The sequence below is a fragment of the Crinia signifera genome, chromosome 19 (assembly GCF_055691185.1).
Source record: "Crinia signifera chromosome 19, ASM5569118v1, whole genome shotgun sequence".
Classification (NCBI taxonomy): Eukaryota; Metazoa; Chordata; class Amphibia; order Anura; family Myobatrachidae; genus Crinia; species Crinia signifera.
Window position 1 is genome coordinate 102374911 of NC_139226.1, and position 23152 is coordinate 102398062.

Sequence of the window (23152 nt, forward strand, 5' to 3'; positions counted from 1 at the left end):
TTAAGTATTCACAGCACTGGAGCCCCCCCCCCGCGTGTGTCGACACCCCCCGCGCGCGTGTCGACGCCCCCGCGCGTGTCGACGGCCCCCCGCGTGTCGACCCCCCCCGCGCGTGTCGGCAACCCCCCCCGTGTCGACTTACCCCGTGCCGGTATCTCCGTTGTGGTTCCCGGCACTGCAGCTCAGTATGCTCGGAAAGCACTTATGAAAAAAGTGTCTTTCAGAAAATGGCTGCCCCCCATACGGAAGACAGTTTTTTTAAACAGGGTTTCCTATGGGGCAGCCATTTTCTGGAAGACACTTTTTTCATAAGTGCTTTCCGAGCATACTGAGCTGCAGTCCACAACGGAGGTACCGGCACGGGGTAAGTCGACACGGGGGGGGCGCCGACACGCGGGGTGGGGTGGGGGGGGCGTCGACATGTGCGGGGGGCGTCGACATGCGCGGGGGCGTCGACATGCTCTCGGTCGACACGCGAGGGGGGGGGGGGAGCTGCACGGAGGGGAGGGCTGAAGGCTGCACTGGCTTTGACCCTGTATTTGGAAAGTTTCCAAAAACGGGTCTGCCAGTGTCAAAAAATCGGCACTTAAACGGTAATATACCGTTTAAGTGCTGCGGTGTGAAAGGGGTTTTATCTGGCAGACCCGTTTTTGGAAACGTTTCCAAATACAGGGTCAAAGCCAGTTATGCGGTCTGAAAGCAGCATTAGTTAATGTCACACCCCCAAAGTTCATCACTGCATTTGTTATAGTTCTAGCATGTGCAAGTTATATTTAATTCTGGTTAGTTTATAGGTTTCACTTCCTCTTCGTGTACAACACCTGCAAAATTTTTATTCAATGTTACCAGTTACTGTAACATATTAAGAAAATGATGTGGGCTTATTTATTTATTTTTTTACAGCCCTCCCAAGCAAAAAGCCTTATTCTTACCTTAACCCATTGAGTGCCAAGTGAATTTGTCAAAATAGGTGTGAAAATTGGGCAACAAACATTTTGGTACTTGTGTATTATCACAGCGCTCATCGCATTGCATACCATAAGGCTTAATATGGTATGCAATGAGATGCGATGCGATGAGACCCGATCTTACAGTGGCGTAGCTAAGTTTTGGGTGCCCCCCCCCCCCCCCCCGCTGCCACCCCGCCAAGCACCCCCCCCCACCCCCGCCGCCCATGCAAACCCCCCCCCCCAATCCCCCGCAGCCTTACCTATCGTGCTGGTCCCGGCCGGCTCCGTTCTTCTGCTGAGGACCACCACAAAATGGCCGCCCCCATACAGCAGACAGTTTCAGAGAACTGTGTGCTATATGGGGGCGGCCATTTTGTGGTGGCCCTAAGCAGAAGAATGGAGCCGCCGGGACCAGCGAGATAGGTAAGTCTGCGGGGGATTGGGGGGGGGGTGTAACTATAGCACCGCAGCCCCCGGCGCCCCCACATGCACATCGCCCCCCCGCGGTGGCGGGGGCTGCGGTGCTATAGTTACGCCACTGCGATCTTATACAATTTAAAATTGTATACATTGTATATGGCATACAATGAGATGAGATGAGATGAGATTTTAAATTGTATAAGCACACTAATGGGTGCTTACAATGTTAAATGCACCCCCCCGCCACCCCCCCTATCAACACCAACCCGAAGCGTGGTGAGCGCAGCGAGCTCGCGAGGGGCGGCGGTACGCGTCCTCCGACCTTTTCATACACCCACTATCCACGTCGGCGTGGAGTTGATCTTATATAGTGTGGCGAGCGTAGCGAGCCACCGAGCCCGAAGCGTGGCGAGCGGACACGTAATACATGTAAAGTAAAACGCGGCTGACTCGGTTCGGGCTCGGTGGCTCGCTACGCTCGCCACACTATATAAAATCAACTCCACGCCGACATGGATAGGTCGGAGGATGCGTACTGCCGCCGCTCGCCACGCTTCGGGTTGGCATTGATAGTGGGGGTGGCGTGGGGGTGCATTTAACATTGTAAGCACCCATTAGGGTGCTTATACAATTAAAAATCTTATAGGGGGGCCAATTAACATTGAAAGCACCCATTAGTGTGCTTATACAATTTAAAATCGTATCTCATCTCATTGTATGCCATTGTATGCCATATACAATGGTATACAATTTTAAATTGTATAAGATGGAAATCGTGGGCGCCGTGCTAATACACAAGTACCAACATTTTTATTCATCATAATGACCTGTAATGTTTATCTTACAGTGTATATATATATATATATATATATATATATATATATATATATATAGGAAATAGAAGCTTTTTTTTAGACAACATTTTTTATTTGAATTTATATAACAAATATGAGTGACGCTGACATTTTTAGTGAACATTTTGAACATCTCTCACAGAGATGTTGGCACTCAAGGGTTAAAAAAACGAATCCACGACTGCACATCTGTACTTCTTTTGTGCTGCATAATAGGGACAGTACTCCGTGTCTATGCTGCTTATATATATATATATCTATATATATATAGATATATAGATATATATATATATATATATATATATAGATGCGATGGTGCAGCACTCCTGGTAGTAATAAAGACTCTTGAACCAGCTGTTTGAAGAGTCTTTATTACTACCAGGAGTGCCACACCATCGCATCTATATGTTATTGACCCCGTGAAGGCACCCGGGCCATTGTGAATATCTTTGGGAGTGCCAGACCCACGACGTGTATATATATATATATGAGTGCCACCGTCCCCCCACACCTTGCATATGGTCAGTATCCCTGACACGGAGGGCACCAGATTACCCACAGATGCTCTTTTGGACCACTTCCACAGTGGAGTGCCGCCCCTACAGACTTGTATATATATATATATATATATGTATTTTGGATGAGCGGCGCCACTTGTGCTCCTCTAGGAAACAATAATAGCCCCAGCAATCTTCCCTTATAATATAGAGGGTGTCGGCCAATTCTTTAAAAAATAGTGTCGGTATAACACTTAAAAGGTATAAAAGAAATGGATAAAGATAGCGGCGACTAATTACTGGGCTGAGTATAAAATAAAATATTTATTAAGATGACAATATAAGACAAAAAAATATATGTATAAAAAGGAGGACAATTTTTAAGATGTAAAGGTAAAAATACAGGGAAAAAAATGGAGGAGGTAAATAAAACACAATCTTCCTAAAATCAAATAAAAGCGTATAAAGATATAAAGGAGATTTGCTTAACTTAAAAGAGGATGGAGATCAGAGGTTGCCCAACGCTTTTTGTCGATGTGACTTCATCACCCCTTGATGAAGTCACATCGACGAAAACGCGTTGGGCAACCTCTGATCTCCATCCTCTTTTAAGTTAAGCAAATCTCCTTTATATCTTTATACGCTTTTATTTGATTTTAGGAAGATTGTGTTTTATTTACCTCCTCCATTTTTTTCCCTGTATTTTTACCTTTACATCTTAAAAATTGTCCTCCTTTTTATACATATATTTTTTTGTCTTATATTGTCATCTTAATAAATATTTTATTTTATACTCAGCCCAGTAATTAGTCGTCGCTATCTTTATCCATTTCTTTTATATATATATATATATATATATATATATATATATATATATATGGAAAAATAGTGATCAGAGTGCGCTCCAACTGTACCACCTAACGTTAATAAATATACACCATGATTCCGCAATCATTGATTTTCCGTAGTCAGTTTAAGATGTTCAGCAATGAGACGTAGACTTCGTTCAAAAGGTATTCTCTTTATTAAAAAAATCCCAATGCGTTTCGTCAACACGACTTCATCAGGGGCCACGCATATTGATATGGTTCACACTCATATGTAGAATCACCCTTAAAGCATCCATTTTAGATTTATAATCCCAGCAGAATAAGGGAATCACCCGTAAAATTGAGGTTTAAGCTCATGCATAGAACCACCCAATTCAGTGGTTTCATCGATTTTCCAAACCCAGCAAAGAGAACGGGGGTAAATCTACCTTCGAGGAGAGAGCTATCTTATCTCTATTGTGGGAGATTTACCCCCGTTCTCTTTGCTGGGTTTGGAAAATCGATGAAACCACTGAATTGGGTGGTTCTGTGCATGAGCTTAAACCTCATTTTTACGGGTGATTCCCTTATTCTGCTGGGATTATAAATCTAAAATGGATACTTAACTTGGTTCTACATATGAGCGTGAACCATATCAATACGTGTAGCCCCTGATGAAGTCATGTTGACGAAACGCGTTGGGATTTTTTAAATAAAGAGAATACCTTTTGAATGAAGTCTACATCTCATTGCTGAACATCTTAAATTGACTACAGAAAATCAATGATTGTGAAATCATGCTGTATATTTATTAACGTTAGGTGGTATAGTTGGAGCGCACTCTGATCACTCCTGATTACCATTTACCCCTGCAGGCTGGCTGATCACCTGCCACTTCGGCAGCTAATCCCGAACAACCTACTCAGTGCGCAGTCTCACAAATACCCATAAATAATTGTCCCATCAGTAGTGCACGCAGGGGGGGGGGGTTCTGAGTACCCAGAAACCCCCCCAGGAGTCTAAGGGCCTTCATCTGAAAGCTGAGGGGCCCCTCTTTCCATGGGTACAAGAATTTTAAAAATCGGCCCTTGGGAACCAGAGATATCTGACTTCAAAGCAGTGGTCCCCATCCAAGCCTGTTAATTGCTCTTCCCAGTCAGATATTTCAGGTTCTGTCTGACGTAGAGTTTTTCTGAGGGTATATTCCAAAAGCTGGGATTCTCCCCCTTTGAGGGACACTGTTCCCAGAACCAGAGATATCAGCCTTCCAGCAGTTGGTTACTGCTCCAGCTCCACACACCTGGTATGTAGTTTTATATACTCATTGGCAGATTGCTCTGCCTCCTGAAATCTGATCCCCTAGTCCCCAATTCCATTTGGTAGGTGGGATTCTCTAGTTTTTAATTCCATTAAAATCTAAGAAATCTATTTCTGGGAACTGGAGATATCTGCAGTCAAGCAAGTGGTCCTCCCACCAGAAAATGATGAATAATAAGCCCACTCTACTATACAACCCTCCAACCCTCCTCTGCATATTAAACATCCTCTACCACCCTGCAAGTTATGTATCAGGGCCCCTTCATTCAGCCCAATGCCCCATTCTCCCATCCAATCTCCCACCATCTGTGCAGTTAAGGTGTAATAAGTGGAAATTACTCATCCAGGCCCTACATGCTAAGCTGTTGATATAATACTCCCTACCACCCGGGGGACATCAAAGCTTCCCCCACCCCTACCGCTGGAGGATCAGTAGATGCCCCAATACATTGCTATGCCCAGGGGTCTACACTGCTGTTGAAGCCCCTGTATGTATGTATATATATATACATACTGTATATATATATATATATATTTTTTTATTATTATTATTATTATTATTATTATTTATATACATTTGGTCTATCTATAATACTTTAACTGACCCGGCATATACTGGGTCACCTAAGTGTCCATCTCCGTGCTTTGCTCCGCCCCTCTGGAAACCCCCTTCTGAAAATCCTGCGTTTGCCACTGCCCATGATTACACAGAGGCCCTCAGGCAATTTGCCACAATACTCATTTCTCCTACTAGTGATTTCAGTTCTGCTTTGTTGACCAGCCTGATTTACATTACCTGATTATTTCCCTTTACATGACATAAACATGTACTGTACTGTGTTCTATTTATAGAATATCGATCGGGTGATACGACAGACAGGATTTGCGGTGCAGGTTACCAGGATTGAAACGGATTGAGCAGAGATGGACAGCAGGAGGCTGAGATGATCCGATAGAGCAGGGGTATATTTTTGTCTTTAAGGGATGGCATTCATCTTATGGGATATGGTTTGTTCTTGGAAAGCATCTTTAGGATGCTGGATATACTAGTTTGTGCAGTTTTGTTGGGGTTGATTAGTTGTGCTGTGGGGTTAGTGTAGGGTATGTGGCGGTGCCGGCTTATAGCTGGTCACTGGTTTTGACGGGAAGGAATGGCAGTCCACTGGCTACTGCACTGCTTTATGGAGGTGTGCTCTCTGCCCAATACACTGATCTAGTCTGGCCTATCCTGCCTGGGTCAGGGGCACTGACTGTCTGGCTGGCACATTTTGGTGTATTGGGGGGGAGAGTTGGGGCCTCAGCATTTTCCATGACTCAATGGAATGAGTTAAAGGTATGTCGTGGGCATTAACATGCGTTAAGACGTAATGTCGCTGTTGAACCGGCCGTTCTTTCCTCTTGCCACAATACTTCTTCAATTTGTCAAATAAATAAGGCTGACCAATGGCAATTTAGTTGTCCGAGTCATTATTTCTAGGTATACAGAATGTCTTTTTTATTATTATTCCCACCCCCCCCCCCCCCGCACCTTTTTTTATACCTCGTGCTCCGGTGTCCGATTCTTCTTCAGCGGATCTCTGGTCCCCAAGGATGCACTGTGACGCCACCGATGCATTGTGCGGGTGTTTCGGTAACGCCACCGATGCACTCGCAATGCACCCTTCAGAATGGGGATGCCACTGAAGACAAAGCCAATGGTCGCCATGGACGTCGGGGGACCAGGTGAGTATGTAAAGAAAAAAATACTCCGAAATCCGGAATAATCCCTTATCCAAAGCGCTCATGGTCCCAAGCATTTCGGATAAGGTATACTCAACTTGTAATAAGTTAATTATTAGATGAGAAGGTTTCATAAAATGTTCAGTTAATCATTAGATAAGAAGGTGTAAAAGTGTGGAGTTACATTCCGTCTCATATATACCGATAGGAGGTTTATTACAGAACCGACATTGCACACAGAAGTCCCGGCGGCTCCATTCTTCTGCTTAGGGCCACCACAAAATGGCCACCATTTTGTGGTGGCCCTAAGCAGAAGAATGGAGCCACCGGGACCAGCGAGATAGGTAAGTCTGCGGGGGATTGGGGGGGGGGTGTAACTATAGCACCGCAGCCCCCGGCGCCCCCACATGCACATCGCCCCCCCGCGGTGGCGGGGGCTGCGGTGCTATAGTTACGCCACTGCGATCTTATACAATTTAAAATTGTATACATTGTATATGGCATACAATGAGATGAGATGAGATGAGATTTTAAATTGTATAAGCACACTAATGGGTGCTTACAATGTTAAATGCACCCCCCCGCCACCCCCCCTATCAACACCAACCCGAAGCGTGGTGAGCGCAGCGAGCTCGCGAGGGGAGGCGGTACGCGTCCTCCGACCTTTTCATACACCCACTATCCACGTCGGCGTGGAGTTGATCTTATATAGTGTGGCGAGCGTAGCGAGCCACCGAGCCCGAAGCGTGGCGAGCGGACACGTAATACATGTAAAGTAAAACGCGGCTGACTCGGTTCGGGCTCGGTGGCTCGCTACGCTCGCCACACTATATAAAATCAACTCCACGCCGACATGGATAGGTCGGAGGATGCGTACTGCCGCCGCTCGCCACGCTTCGGGTTGGCATTGATAGTGGGGGTGGCGTGGGGGTGCATTTAACATTGTAAGCACCCATTAGGGTGCTTATACAATTAAAAATCTTATAGGGGGGCCAATTAACATTGAAAGCACCCATTAGTGTGCTTATACAATTTAAAATCGTATCTCATCTCATTGTATGCCATTGTATGCCATATACAATGGTATACAATTTTAAATTGTATAAGATGGAAATCGTGGGCGCCGTGCTAATACACAAGTACCAACATTTTTATTCATCATAATGACCTGTAATGTTTATCTTACAGTGTATATATATATATATATATAAATATATATATATATATATATATATATATATATATATATATATATATATATATATATATATATATATATATATAGGAAATAGAAGCTTTTTTTTAGACAACATTTTTTATTTGAATTTATATAACAAATATGAGTGACGCTGACATTTTTAGTGAACATTTTGAACATCTCTCACAGAGATGTTGGCACTCAAGGGTTAAAAAAACGAATCCACGACTGCACATCTGTACTTCTTTTGTGCTGCATAATAGGGACAGTACTCCGTGTCTATGCTGCTTATATATATATATCTATATATATATAGATATATAGATATATATATATAGATATATATATATATCTATATATATATAGATGCGATGGTGCAGCACTCCTGGTAGTAATAAAGACTCTTGAACCAGCTGTTTGAAGAGTCTTTATTACTACCAGGAGTGCCACACCATCGCATCTATATGTTATTGACCCCGTGAAGGCACCCGGGCCATTGTGAATATCTTTGGGAGTGCCAGACCCACGACGTGTATATATATATATATGAGTGCCACCGTCCCCCCACACCTTGCATATGGTCAGTATCCCTGACACGGAGGGCACCAGATTACCCACAGATGCTCTTTTGGACCACTTCCACAGTGGAGTGCCGCCCCTACAGACTTGTATATATATATATATATATATATATATATATATATATATATATATGTATTTTGGATGAGCGGCGCCACTTGTGCTCCTCTAGGAAACAATAATAGCCCCAGCAATCTTCCCTTATAATATAGAGGGTGTCGGCCAATTCTTTAAAAAATAGTGTCGGTATAACACTTAAAAGGTATAAAAGAAATGGATAAAGATAGCGGCGACTAATTACTGGGCTGAGTATAAAATAAAATATTTATTAAGATGACAATATAAGACAAAAAAATATATGTATAAAAAGGAGGACAATTTTTAAGATGTAAAGGTAAAAATACAGGGAAAAAAATGGAGGAGGTAAATAAAACACAATCTTCCTAAAATCAAATAAAAGCGTATAAAGATATAAAGGAGATTTGCTTAACTTAAAAGAGGATGGAGATCAGAGGTTGCCCAACGCTTTTCGTCGATGTGACTTCATCACCCCTTGATGAAGTCACATCGACGAAAACGCGTTGGGCAACCTCTGATCTCCATCCTCTTTTAAGTTAAGCAAATCTCCTTTATATCTTTATACGCTTTTATTTGATTTTAGGAAGATTGTGTTTTATTTACCTCCTCCATTTTTTTCCCTGTATTTTTACCTTTACATCTTAAAAATTGTCCTCCTTTTTATACATATATTTTTTTGTCTTATATTGTCATCTTAATAAATATTTTATTTTATACTCAGCCCAGTAATTAGTCGTTGCTATCTTTATCCATTTCTTTTATATATATATATATATATATATATATATATATATATATATATATATATATATATATATGGGCAGCACAGTGTTATGGAAGGGATACGCTGGCACTCTTATACATGCAGCTCCCTCTGAAAATTCTGATAAGTATCCATGACGCTTATAATCTACTTCACTGGATTTACTTGTGATATTTTTATTCACTAAAAGACTTTTTTTCATTCTAAAAACGGTGGTGTGCTGGTCCTTGTGTTTCATTCAGTTTTGGATGGGCTCGTTTGGATATATATATATATATATATATATATATATATATATATATATATATATGGAAAAATAGTGATCAGAGTGCGCTCCAACTGTACCACCTAACGTTAATAAATATACACCATGATTCCGCAATCATTGATTTTCCGTAGTCAGTTTAAGATGTTCAGCAATGAGACGTAGACTTCGTTCAAAAGGTATTCTCTTTATTAAAAAAATCCCAATGCGTTTCGTCAACACGACTTCATCAGGGGCCACGCATATTGATATGGTTCACACTCATATGTAGAATCACCCTTAAAGCATCCATTTTAGATTTATAATCCCAGCAGAATAAGGGAATCACCCGTAAAATTGAGGTTTAAGCTCATGCATAGAACCACCCAATTCAGTGGTTTCATCGATTTTCCAAACCCAGCAAAGAGAACGGGGGTAAATCTACCTTCGAGGAGAGAGCTATCTTATCTCTATTGTGGGAGATTTACCCCCGTTCTCTTTGCTGGGTTTGGAAAATCGATGAAACCACTGAATTGGGTGGTTCTGTGCATGAGCTTAAACCTCATTTTTACGGGTGATTCCCTTATTCTGCTGGGATTATAAATCTAAAATGGATACTTAACTTGGTTCTACATATGAGCGTGAACCATATCAATACGTGTAGCCCCTGATGAAGTCATGTTGACGAAACGCATTGGGATTTTTTAAATAAAGAGAATACCTTTTGAATGAAGTCTACATCTCATTGCTGAACATCTTAAATTGACTACAGAAAATCAATGATTGTGAAATCATGCTGTATATTTATTAACGTTAGGTGGTATAGTTGGAGCGCACTCTGATCACTCCTGATTACCATTTACCCCTGCAGGCTGGCTGATCACCTGCCACTTCGGCAGCTAATCCCGAACAACCTACTCAGTGCGCAGTCTCACAAATACCCATAAATAATTGTCCCATCAGTAGTGCACGCAGGGGGGGGGGGTTCTGAGTACCCAGAAACCCCCCCAGGAGTCTAAGGGCCTTCATCTGAAAGCTGAGGGGCCCCTCTTTCCATGGGTACAAGAATTTTAAAAATCGGCCCTTGGGAACCAGAGATATCTGACTTCAAAGCAGTGGTCCCCATCCAAGCCTGTTAATTGCTCTTCCCAGTCAGATATTTCAGGTTCTGTCTGACGTAGAGTTTTTCTGAGGGTATATTCCAAAAGCTGGGATTCTCCCCCTTTGAGGGACACTGTTCCCAGAACCAGAGATATCAGCCTTCCAGCAGTTGGTTACTGCTCCAGCTCCACACACCTGGTATGTAGTTTTATATACTCATTGGCAGATTGCTCTGCCTCCTGAAATCTGATCCCCTAGTCCCCAATTCCATTTGGTAGGTGGGATTCTCTAGTTTTTAATTCCATTAAAATCTAAGAAATCTATTTCTGGGAACTGGAGATATCTGCAGTCAAGCAAGTGGTCCTCACACCAGAAAATGATGAATAATAAGCCCACTCTACTATACAACCCTCCTCTGCATATTAAACATCCTCTACCACCCTGCAAGTTATGTATCAGGGCCCCTTCATTCAGCCCAATGCCCCATTCTCCCATCCCATCTCCCACCATCTGTGCAGTTAAGGTGTAATAAGTGGAAATTACTCATCCAGGCCCTACATGCTAAGCTGTTGATATAATACTCCCTACCACCCGGGGGACATCAAAGCTTCCCCCACCCCTACCGCTGGAGGATCAGTAGATGCCCCAATACATTGCTATGCCCAAGGGTCTACACTGCTGTTGAAGCCCCTGTATGTATGTATATATATACAGGTTGAGTATCCCGTATCCAAAATGCTCGGGACCAGGAGAATTTTGGATAACGGATTATTCCGTATTTCGGAATATTTTAATATTTCAATGATGTATTTTGAAGTATCTTGCATTTATGCTGTATAAACACATAATATACACACAAATATATTTTATTACCACATAAAATACACACAAATATATTTTATTTGTTCAAAAAACAAGGTTTCAAAACGTGAAACAAAATGTGTGTACTATCTCAGCACTGAATTTGAATGCCAAGCAATCATTTTCTTGTACATATATAGTGCCAGTTACATATCATGTCCTCAGTGATGCTGTTACAAATGTCCCCAGTGAGTTTTTAGCAAAAAAAAAAAAATTTTTCACTTTCTGGAATGTCCGTATTTCGGAATAATTCGGATAACGGATATTCGGATACGGGATACTCGACCTGTATATATATATATATATATATATATATATATATATATATATATATATATATTTTTTTTATTATTATTATTATTATTATTATTATTATTATTTATATACATTTGGTCTATCTATAATACTTTAACTGACCCGGCATATACTGGGTCACCTAAGTGTCCATCTCCGTGCTTTGCTCCGCCCCTCTGGAAACCCCCTTCTGAAAATCCTGCGTTTGCCACTGCCCATGATTACACAGAGGCCCTCAGGCAATTTGCCACAATACTCATTTCTCCTACTAGTGATTTCAGTTCTGCTTTGTTGACCAGCCTGATTTACATTACCTGATTATTTCCCTTTACATGACATAAACATGTACTGTACTGTGTTCTATTTATAGAATATCGATCGGGTGATACGACAGACAGGATTTGCGGTGCAGGTTATAAGGATTGAAACGGATTGAGCAGAGATGGACAGCAGGAGGCTGAGATGATCCGATAGAGCAGGGGTATATTTTTGTCTTTAAGGGATGGCATTCATCTTATGGGATATGGTTTGTTCTTGGAAAGCATCTTTAGGATGCTGGATATACTAGTTTGTGCAGTTTTGTTGGGGTTGATTAGTTGTGCTGTGGGGTTAGTGTAGGGTATGTGGCGGTGCCGGCTTATAGCTGGTCACTGGTTTTGACGGGAAGGAATGGCAGTCCACTGGCTACTGCACTGCTTTATGGAGGTGTGCTCTCTGCCCAATACACTGATCTAGTCTGGCCTATCCTGCCTGGGTCAGGGGCACTGACTGTCTGGCTGGCACATTTTGGTGTATTGGGGGGGAGAGTTGGGGCCTCAGCATTTTCCATGACTCAATGGAATGAGTTAAAGGTATGTCGTGGGCATTAACATGCGTTAAGACGTAATGTCGCTGTTGAACTGGCCGTTCTTTCCTCTTGCCACAATACTTCTTCAATTTGTCAAATAAATAAGGCTGACCAATGGCAATTTAGTTGTCCGAGTCATTATTTCTAGGTATACAGAATGTTTTTTTTATTATTATTCCCCCCCCCCCCCCCCCGCACCTTTTTTCATACCTCGTGCTCCGGTGTCCGATTCTTCTTCAGCGGATCTCTGGTCCCCAAGGATGCACTGTGACGCCACCAATGCATTGTGCGGGTGTTTCGGTAACGCCACCGATGCACTCGCAATGCACCCTTCAGAATGGGGATGCCACTGAAGACAAAGCCAATGGTCGCCGTGGACGTCGGGGGACCAGGTGAGTATGTAAAGAACAAAATACTCCGAAATCCGGAATAATCCCTTATCCAAAACGCTCATGGTCCCAAGCATTTCGGATAAGGTATACTCAACTTGTAATAAGTTAATTATTAGATGAGAAGGTTTTATAAAATGTTCAGTTAATCATTAGATAAGAAGGTGTAAAAGTGCGGAGTTACATTCCGTCTCATATATACCGATAGGAGGTTTATTACAGAACCGACATTGCACACAGAAGTCATCAGGTTTGTTAAAGGAACAGAACTTTCACTTACACTTGTACATAAGCTAATGAATGGCTTTTAAAATTAGAATCCTAGGTGATTTCAGGTTATGTAAATGTGACATTTTTCTGGTGTTTCCCCCCCAAAATAAACACTGCAGCTGCTCAGAGAAGCATGAAATCATAGTGGAAACCAGAAATATACTAATGTATGCAGAACTAAAGTATTTTTCTAAGCAAAACAGGATATCACAGGGCACAAACACTGATTTATTTGCAAGAAATGGAAAATGAGCCGGTATTACAGATGATCTTCCTGGCATTATGTAGGGTACACACCAGGACGACCACCGTCGTCCACGACCGATAGACGACCATGGAACAATTTCCCTTGGACTTCCCGGGAGCTCCCAGGCAGTCCCCTGCAAACGATTAGCAAAAATTGTGGTTTTTTTGCGGAACGATCTAGATCCGATCCCGATGCGCCCGTGATGGTCGTTAAGAAGGTCGGATCGCTGGGTTTTGTTTTTTTGCAAGAACACATGCGACCGTCGTCAGATTGGCCTTTGAAATCTAAATGAAGGGGCTGGACTATCAGAGGGGATAGGAATAGCAGCAGCCATTTTAAACCAGTGTATTTCTGCTTTGTTACTAGTGAGGCTTGGTTTATACCTGCTGAACACTGGACATAGCTATTTACACATTACTTTGTTTTGCCTGCCATTACAAAGTGTCTTTTAACCCTGCACTATGGAGAATGCAGTGATGGGTAGTCACCAGCAACATTACCTGCTCTATTATGCAGTGCTGAAGCTCAGGCGTCAGAGGGCCCAGCGCAGGAGAGCAAGATCATGCTGGACAAAGCAGTGGCTACTGCAGCGTCAGACTCGTTCGCACATGCCACTGCTCAGGGACATCAGGGAAAATAACCCAGACGATTTCCGGAACTTTTTTGAGGATGGATGATGCCACATTCCAGGAATTGCTGCGTCTGGTGACTCCCCACATCGAGAAGCAGGATACCAAGTATCGTGTGGCTATCCCTGCTGAGGAACGGCTGGTGGTGACCCTGAGGTTTCTGGCGACAGGACGGTCTCTTGCTGACCTGAAGTTTGGATCCCTCATCTCCCCGCAAGCTTTGGGCCTCATCATCCCGGAGACCTGCAAAGCCATTGTGAAGGTGCTGCAGTACCAGTATTGCAAGGTAAGGATGAAAAATACACTATACACTTTATTGTGCAAACAAATTTTTTTTATTTATAATTTAGGCCTAGGACAGAAACAGGTTTTTTAGGCCTTTCATATGTAAAACATGTGTAAATAGTAAAATAGTAAATAGATTTATTGTGTCAACACAAATATATTATAATACCATATAAAAGATATTGTACAAAAAAACACACTATATATAAACATTTGGTACTCTTTACCTAGAACGGCGCCCGCGATTGGCATCGCGGGCGTCGGGGGTAAAAAATCGCGGGCATCGCGGTCATCGTATGCACATAAAAAAACTGGTGCGACGCGATGCCCGCGATGCCCGCGATTTTCCCATAGGGAGCAATGTTAAAAGTCAGATTGGACGCGATTTTAGTGTTATATGCCTCAATGGCCGCGATTTTTACATAGGAAACAATGTTAAATGGGCCACAGAGCCCTAATAGTCCCCCTGAAGTCTTAAATGGCCCCCACAATTTTTAACGCCACCCCACGATCAACGTGAACCCGAAGCGTGGCGAGCGCAGCGAGCCCGCGAGGGGCGGTGGTACGCGTCCTCCGACCTTTTCATACCCCACCTATCCACGTCGGTGTGGAGTTGAGAATAGAATAGTGTGGCGAGCGCAGTGAGCCACCGAGCCCGAAGCGTGGGGAGGGGACGCGGATACCTGTGAAGCCCGCGAAGGGACGCGTTTACCTGTGAAGGTATCCGCGTCCCCTCGCGGGGCTCGCTGCGCTCGCCACACTTCGGGCTCGGTGGCTCGCTGCGCTCGCCACACTATTCTATTCTCAACTCCACGCCGACGTGGATAGTGGGGGTATGAAAAGGTCGGAGGACGCGTACCGCTGCGCTCGCCACACTTCGGGTTGACGTTGATCGTGGGGTGGCGTTAACAATTGTGGGGGCCATTTCAGACTTTAGGGTGACTATTTGGGCTCTGTGGCCCATTTAACATTGTTTCCTATGGAAAAATCGCGGGCATTGAGGCATTGAACACTAAAATCTTGTCCAATCTGACTTTTAACATTGATCCCTATAGGAAATCGCGGGCATCGCATCGCACCCGGTTTTTAGTGCATACGATGGTCGCGATGGTCGCCGTTCTAGGTAAAAAGTACCAAACATTTAAGTATGTATGACCCAGTTTAAACTTTCCCAATAAGTACGGGCTACTGTGTGGCAGAGGATGTCTGCCGCAGATATGTAAAGGCTGCGGCCCACATGGCGCATGGCGCAGATGCAATGGTCCCGGCCCCATTGATGTGTGCCATAAGCCATGTGAGCAGTGGCCATCACATACCTGCAGCTGAGACCATGTCTGTCACACAGTACCCCATACTATTGGCAAAGACAAAAGGGCAATAAATTGAGTTTGCTCTCCAGATTGAGGAGAATCCTGTTCTCCCTCTGGTAATGTAGGTACAGGTAGCAGCATATACGTAGAAAAAAAAAAAAGACACTCTGGTAACTTATGAAACAGGCCCTTGTGTGGCAGAGGATGTCTGCTGCAGATATGTAAAGGCTGCGGCCCACATGGCGCATGGCGCAGATGCAATGGTCCCGGCCCCATTGATGTGCGCCATACGCCATTTGAGCAGTGGCCATCACATACCTGCAGCTGAGACCATGTCGATGGTAAATGATAAAATAGCCTATATTTTAAGACAGATCCTCAAAAACAGGAGACTCCGGATCTTCTATCAGTAAAGAACTGTAGAATTGACGGTACTGGGAGGGTTGAGAAGGCTGTGTAGGTGTTGACTGGGTATGTGTTGGAAGTGTGCTCGACTGGCCTGGTACAGTGGCAGGCGGAGTAGGCACTGGTGATTCTATTGACTGAGGTGTTTCTGGTGCACTACCCATGCCAACTATTTTAGTGCCACTGTTGAGATACCCTAAACTGCCATTATACACCAACTCCATGCATAACTTTTCAAAAGTAAGTTGCTGGTCCGGAGCCATGTTGCGAACACACTCTGCCACATAAGTGAAGTAGTTGTCATGTTTGTCCAGGTTTCTTTGCAGGACTCGCTGTGCCCGCATCATAAATTCTTCATGTGCTGCTGCTTCTCCTTTTTTTCCTTTGCCACGCATTTTTTTTGCACGGGGGAGTGGTGGAGTGGGTTCCAGGGTGGGTGGCGGAGTGCGTGCCGGAGTAGGAGCTTCGCTCGATGTACATGCATTATCTGATAGGACAGGTCTGGGGTTGGAGGTGGGTAGTCAGCAAGCTGTAAAAAAATTGAACATGTTTACTAATCAATTCTATTTACTTCTAATTTCAGTTCCCTACCAGCGTGAATGAATGGAAAGTCATCGCAGAGGAGTTTGAACAGCGATGGAACTTTCCAAATTGCGGTGGAGCCATTGATGGCAAACATGTCCGCATAGCCCAGCCTATCAATAGTGGTTCTTACTACTTTAATTACAAGGGCTATTTTAGCATTGTACTAATGGCTGTGGTGAATGCGAACTATGAGTTTATCTTCCTGGATGTAGGAAGGAATGGCTGTGCATCGGATGGTGGCACATTCAAGGACACAAAGTTCTACGAAAGGCTCATAGCGAACACCCTTCACTTGCCGTCTGTCCAGGAAACTAAACAGGGGCTTAACTTTGTGTTTGTGGCAGACGAGGCTTTTGGCCTGCACGAGCATGAAGTCATATGCGCAAAGGGGCCTGAACCATGACAAAAGGATCTTCAACTACAGGCTATCCAGGGCACGGCGTGTTGTGGAAAATGCTTTTGGCATCCTGGCTAGCCGGTTTCGCATTTTCCACACTGCCATTAACCTGAGGGTGGACAAAATTGACTGGGTTGTCACGGCGTGCTGTGTCCTGCACAATTTGCTCCGCAGAAAAGCCACACAGCAAAGGGCTACAGGCACAGTACTCCAAGAAGACCAAGATCTGCCAGAGGAGGTAGTGCAGATATCCTCCTTGCAAACCCCAACACAACACTTCACAGAGAGTGCACGAGCCAAACAGGTGAGGGAAGAGTATATGGCCTACTTTAATGGGGAGGGGGCTGTGGATTGGCAGGAGGAATCAATTAGATAGACAACAAAGTAGACTCACCAATGCAGACTGCGAATTATCCTCCTCATGCGCCGTGACTTCTTGGTTTTCGTGTTCGACCATCAGGACTACTCCTGTCCTCATCGACTCCTGGCTGAGGGTGAACGTCAACCTGTCGTAGTACCAGAGCGATGTTTGATACATCTTGTCGACTCCAGCACCAGACTTCTTTGCAGCCTCCACCTTCTTGTGTTCCTTCAAGAAAACCGTGCGCAGATTCTGGATACGTTTCCGCACCCATTCTACATTGGCCTCTGGGTGAAATGGGAGACTGTAGCGAGACAAGTCCTCCAAGGCTTGGGTTCTTTTCATTTTATTTGAATACTCCTTGGACTTGGTTCGCCACAGGCATTCATGGGAACGATACTTCTCGATAAACTGTTCTAAAAATTCTTGTTCTTTTGCGTTGGACATTGGGACTGTAAAAAGATAAAACCATATAGTTATAGCCATGTTTTGTTTCATATTTAAATTTTTATAGTTATAGTTACCAGTTTACCTAGTTCATATGTATTAAGTATTTAAAATGTTAATAAACTTTTATGAAAACCACTATACATTTTATTGTGCAGATTGCTATTCACACAAACAGGTGAATGGGGCCTAGCAGAGAGGAGTGCATGGAATACTGCAATGGTTGACAATGGTTATATCTATATGTGTATATATATATATATATATATATATATAATCCGAGGGTTTCTCCGGGGAGAAAATAGGCACTCTCCTAAGTAAAGTCATAAACTTGTTGTAATCCAAGTATTTTGATTTATTAGTCATCCAATAAGTTGGTACAATATATTGTGCTCAATGATACTCCGACGTTTCGGTCCAATATAGGCGGACCTTTATCAAGGAGCCTGTATTGTGTAAAAGACATGCAAACAGCAATGTGAGAGCATGCAATCAAAACAATTACAGTGATGCACAAAGAAAAAACATAGGTACAAAAAAAAGGAACTTACATGAGTCAGCAAAGTACACATAATCATCGATGGGGCAACATGAAGTATGTTGGAAAACCTCCTACTGCAGGAGGACACCATGAATGAACCTGCCCGGGCCCGACCTTTATACCTGTGTGTTTGAAATCATGTGATGCCTGGATCCCCGCCCACCGGTGAGGCGTGTCAGGCCAGAAACAGGAAGTTGCATCACCGGAAGTGCAGGTCTCTGATGTACCACACCCTGCCACATCTGAGTCCCCGGAGGCGGGTCTCAACATATGCTTTTTTAGTGCAGCTAATTGCAAGGGGCGTGATCGCCCGGAAGTGGGATGTGCGGCAGTGTCTGTGGTACTGGTGCATCACTGCTGAGAAAATGGGGATATCCGGTTTAAATGCAAAACTGTAAACCTAACAATTTTGGTATAAATCACTATATACAGGAAGGTCGGGGTTCCGGGAGGGATCACCCTAGTACATCTACATGGTTCTGGATGGAGAACAAGTCTCAACACATTAATAATGTTTACATTTATACACATTGCATAAGTTTTATAAGGTGCCGATGTACATTTGTCAGGGGATCGCTTCTTAGAACAAATGAAATAAACATATCCATACCGCTGGACGTGGGGAATGGTTGAAAAAATGGAACAGCAACAAACATTAAAAAACATTAAAAAACATTATTAAGAAAAATTGTTGAGAAAAAGTGTATATTGGAAACACCAGTTGGGGTGCCAAATCATGCCTGTTAGGCGCTAAAGATGGGATGTTTAATTTTTATATTGTTATGTGTGATATTTCAGATGTGGATTCTAAGTCTAATGTTGGGTATTAAGTAGTGGATCTAGGGATTTTTAATTTTTAGATTTTTAGCTAAAAAACAAGGGGGTTATTGTGCTTTTATAATGTCAATCGAACAGGACAACACAGTATTTTAAGGATTCGTATACGGAACTAGTAATGGGGGAGTGATGCTCACACCTTAATGTCATAGAAAAAATGTTATTTAATTTTTTTTTTTTTGAAAAATAAGTGTCTGAAAAGTGCCAGTTAATAGGCCAAATGGTGCCAGTTGGGAGCCATTAGTCAATTCTTTAAAGATAATGATGTTTTTAAGAAAAAATATTCGGGGGGAGATTGAATGTTTCATCCATCTCTTGAAAAAATGCTATTGGTGATGAAAGAATATTTTAACTATATTCCATAGTTATTATATTTTATATTATTTATTTTATTATAAATTTTTTATTTTTTTATTTTTTTAAAATTTTTTATTTTTTGTTTATATTTAATTTTTGAAAAGGTTTTAAAAAATCACAATTATTTTAAAGAATTTTGTTAAGGAATCCTCATGATTAGGGTGATGGTATTTTAATGATTAGGGTGATGGTATTTTAATGGTCACTGGAGGCTATGGGTTACCGGATCTTGGTCCAAACCCTGACAAGCTGAAGTGAGTGGTTGAAGATACACTATTGCAATATGGATTCAGCTACTTGAATACAATAAGCATGATGACGTATAGACATTATATGAAAAACATGATATGGAAAAAAATGATATGAAAAACCATGATGAGAAAAGACATGATGGGAAAAAACATGATGAGAAAGAACATGATGAGTAAAAACATGATGAGAAAAAACATGATGAGAAAAGCATGATAAGAAAAAACAAGATGCACAACATATTTTGGGAAAACAGCACGGGAAAGCGGAAAAAAGGCAAGCCCATGAAATAAATGAAAAAAATTACATATGACAAAGACTTATTTCAAAAAAATGTTCAGTGGGTTGTTTTCATTTAGTCCATGTGGGGCCAAAGTTCCTAATCGGAAGATCCACCGGATTTCTTTCTTTTTTAAGAGCAAGCCTCTATCACCCCCTCGGGTTGGTGGGGGGATCCAATCGATGAGCCGGCATCGGAGGCTAGATACTTGATGTCCTTCTTTTAGAAAATGTCTTGGAATAGGTAGATCAGTTTTGTTTGTATCGATGGCTGCCCGTATGGAATTCCGGTGGTTGGCCATGCGTTCTCGGAACTTTCGTGTAGTCATGCCTACGTAAGCCAGACCACAAGGGCAGATTAATAAATAAATCACGTGGTCCAATAAGCAGTGCAATCTGTATTTAATTTTTATCTGTTTGCCTGATTGGGGATGTGGGAATGATGATCCAGTGTTCATACTATTGCAGGTAGTGCATCCTGCGCACTTGTAGCAGCCTGGGCGTTGGGAATGTAGCCAGGTGGTTCCCTTTGGGGTATCTGGGGTGAGTGTGGGTCTCATCAGCAGCTGTTTCAGATTTGGCCCCTTCTTGTAGGCCATCATGGGAGGTGCTTGCATCTGGAGTTTTAGTGCGCTGTCTGTACTGACGATTGGCCAGTGTTTCTTCACACTCCTTTGTATTGTGGTGGAGGCATGGTTATATGTGGACACATAGATCATGCGTTTAGTGTCCTTGGTTTTGTTGGGATTTACTTCACCTGACTTCTCCATGTTGTTGCGGGCCTTCGTAAGGCATTTTTTGAGGGTCCTTGAATCGGTCTGTCATTTCAGCTAATTGTTGTTCTGTGCGATGGGAGTTGGTGTTATTCCTAATAACACGCATGTACTGTGAGATCGGCAAGTGGTTTTTTAGAGCTGGTGGATGTTGGCTGCTTGAGATAAGTAAAGTGTTCCGGTCTGTCGCTTTACGATGTACGCAGGTCTGTAGTACTCCTTCTTTTATGGAGATATTGATATCTAGGAAGGTAATGGTCTCTGGGTTGATTTGGTGTGTGAATTTTATTGGACTGTCCAAGTTGTTTAGATCTGTTACCATTTCCTTGAATTTGGTGGTGGATTCTGTCCAGATTAAGAAGACGTCGTCAATATACCTCTTGTAAAACCGGATGGCATCTGAGTATTTTGATAAGATAAATCTGTTTTCAAATTCATGCATGTAGATCCCGGCGTAGGCGGGTGCCAGATTGGAACCCATCGCGGTTCCCGATGTTTGGATATAGTACTTTTTGTTGTATAAGAAATGGTTGCATGTAAGTATCAATCTGGCCATTTCTATCAGAAAATCCGTAGGGGGCTGTAAGGTCTGCCTCTCATCCAGTTTTTGGTTGAGTACATGCAGTCCGTCCAGGTGGGGTATCACAGTATAGAGTGATGAAACGTCCATGGTTGCTAGGCATGGGGTGCCACTGATGTTAATCCCTTGTAGTTTATCGATGAAGTCTCCTGTATCGCGAATATATGTGCTACTGTTGGTTACCAGTGGTTGAAGATGGTGGTCGATAAATATAGCTAGGGGCTGTAGAAGAGAGGATCTCGCAGATATTATGGGCCTCCCAGGTGGGTTGGTTTCTGATTTGTGTATCTTGGGCAAAGTATATAGTATAGGGCATACTGGGTGTTGTACTTGCAGAAATTCAACTTCCTCTTTTGTGAGCCACTTATTTGTTAGGCCCTTTTGTAGTAGGGCGTCAACCTGTTTTTTGAAGGTCGGGATGGGGTTGTGTCCAACTGATTTGTAAGTTTGCGTGTCTGATAATTGTCGCATGATCTCGGTGTGGTATTGTTCCCAGTCCTGTATTACCACCGCGCCACCCTTATCCGCAGGGCGGATTACTATGTCTGCGTTTTTTTGCAGGATGTTAAGGGCTACTTTTTCATCAGGGCTGAGGTTCCTGTAACGAGGTGACCTGGTTGTTTTCAGGATGTCTTGTTCGACCATGCGATTAAAGGTTTTTATACTTGGGTCGTATGTTGAGATGGGTTTAAAACCGTGGGTTTGTTCAGTGCCGGCGGAGTCTTTGAATTGCTCATGCAATCTTAATTTTCTGTTAAATTTATACAAGTCGACCGTGGCGTCGAATGTGTCGTGGTCACTCGTGGGGACGAACGATAAGCCTTTAGTCAAGAGTGATGTCATGGGGTCCGTCAGTGGAAAAGTGGAGAGGTTAAAGACTAGATTAGAGCTTGCTTCCGGACACGTTTGCCTAGTACCTCCACGTCTGGGGTGAGGCCTCTGCCCCTTCCTCTTGGTGGTTTGTTCCTTCTGTTTTGGGATCCACCGGGGCCTTGTTCTAAAAAATCGGTCCTTGTGCCGGATTGGTCTGTGTCAGAAGCAGAAGTTGAAGACCCTGTGGTGAATTGGTAAGGGTTCCTTTGTTGACATCTGTTGAAGGGGGGTCTTTGTTGTCGTCTAGTGCTTTGTTCACCGGTTAGCCACCGGTATACTGTATGGTTTTGGTAGTCTGCTTTAACGGTTGCAAGTTTATTCCTCTTGAAGGAGATTAGTTCTGCTTTGTAGGTTTCCACCTGGGTACGTATCTTCTCTATTAAGTTGCAGGATTTGTCGCTCTTGATCGTGGCGAGATGAGCAATCCCAAAGTCATCAATCTCACTCTTTACTTTTTTTAGCTCGGTCCCCACCTCCTCAACCACGAGTAGCATCAAGTCTAGCGAGCATTTGTTTAGGACACCACACCATCTGCTGCAAAATGATGGGCTATTTCGTCCTATGGTGGGGATGTTTGCAATACGAAAACCACGGGGGATCTGTTTTTTCCTGTGATAGTCTGAAAGGAAATGTCCATGGAGTGTTAAATCTGTCTCACGTTTTTTCAACTTCAGTAGGCGTTGATAGAGGTCGATGGGGGAATCTGTTGGTAGTGTATCAAAGTCGGCCTGATTGAACAGGACTTTTTCCGCGTCGTCGTCGGTCAAGGATATTATTCCTTGTTCAGCCTGGGATAGAAGGACCTCG

The 23152-nt window shown here is 43.1% G+C and overlaps 1 protein-coding gene across 1 annotated transcript; it reads right to left on the reverse strand.

Moving 5' to 3' along the window:
* Nucleotides 1-15985: 15985 nt before the first annotated feature.
* On the reverse strand, nucleotides 15986-20838 carry LOC146041603 (uncharacterized). Its single transcript, XM_083161545.1, has 3 exons — nucleotides 20580-20838; nucleotides 17443-17861; nucleotides 15986-16595 (listed from the first exon to the last, which is right to left on the reverse strand). Exons 1-3 carry the CDS (start codon nucleotides 20836-20838, stop codon nucleotides 16410-16412), a joined length of 864 nt encoding a protein of 287 aa, XP_083017671.1. The 3' UTR covers nucleotides 15986-16409.
* Nucleotides 20839-23152: the final 2314 nt, after the last annotated feature.

Coding starts and splice junctions, on each gene's coding strand:
- LOC146041603 (XM_083161545.1), bottom strand. CDS start 20,838: ATGATCTATGTGTCCACATATAACCATGCCTCCACCACAATACAAAGG. Junction 17,862..20,579: donor AGGATGCACTACCTGCAATA/GTATGAACACTG, acceptor ATCTTTTTACAG/TCCCAATGTCCAACGCAAAA. Junction 16,596..17,442: donor ATAATTCGCAGTCTGCATTG/GTGAGTCTACTT, acceptor ATTTTTTTACAG/CTTGCTGACTACCCACCTCC.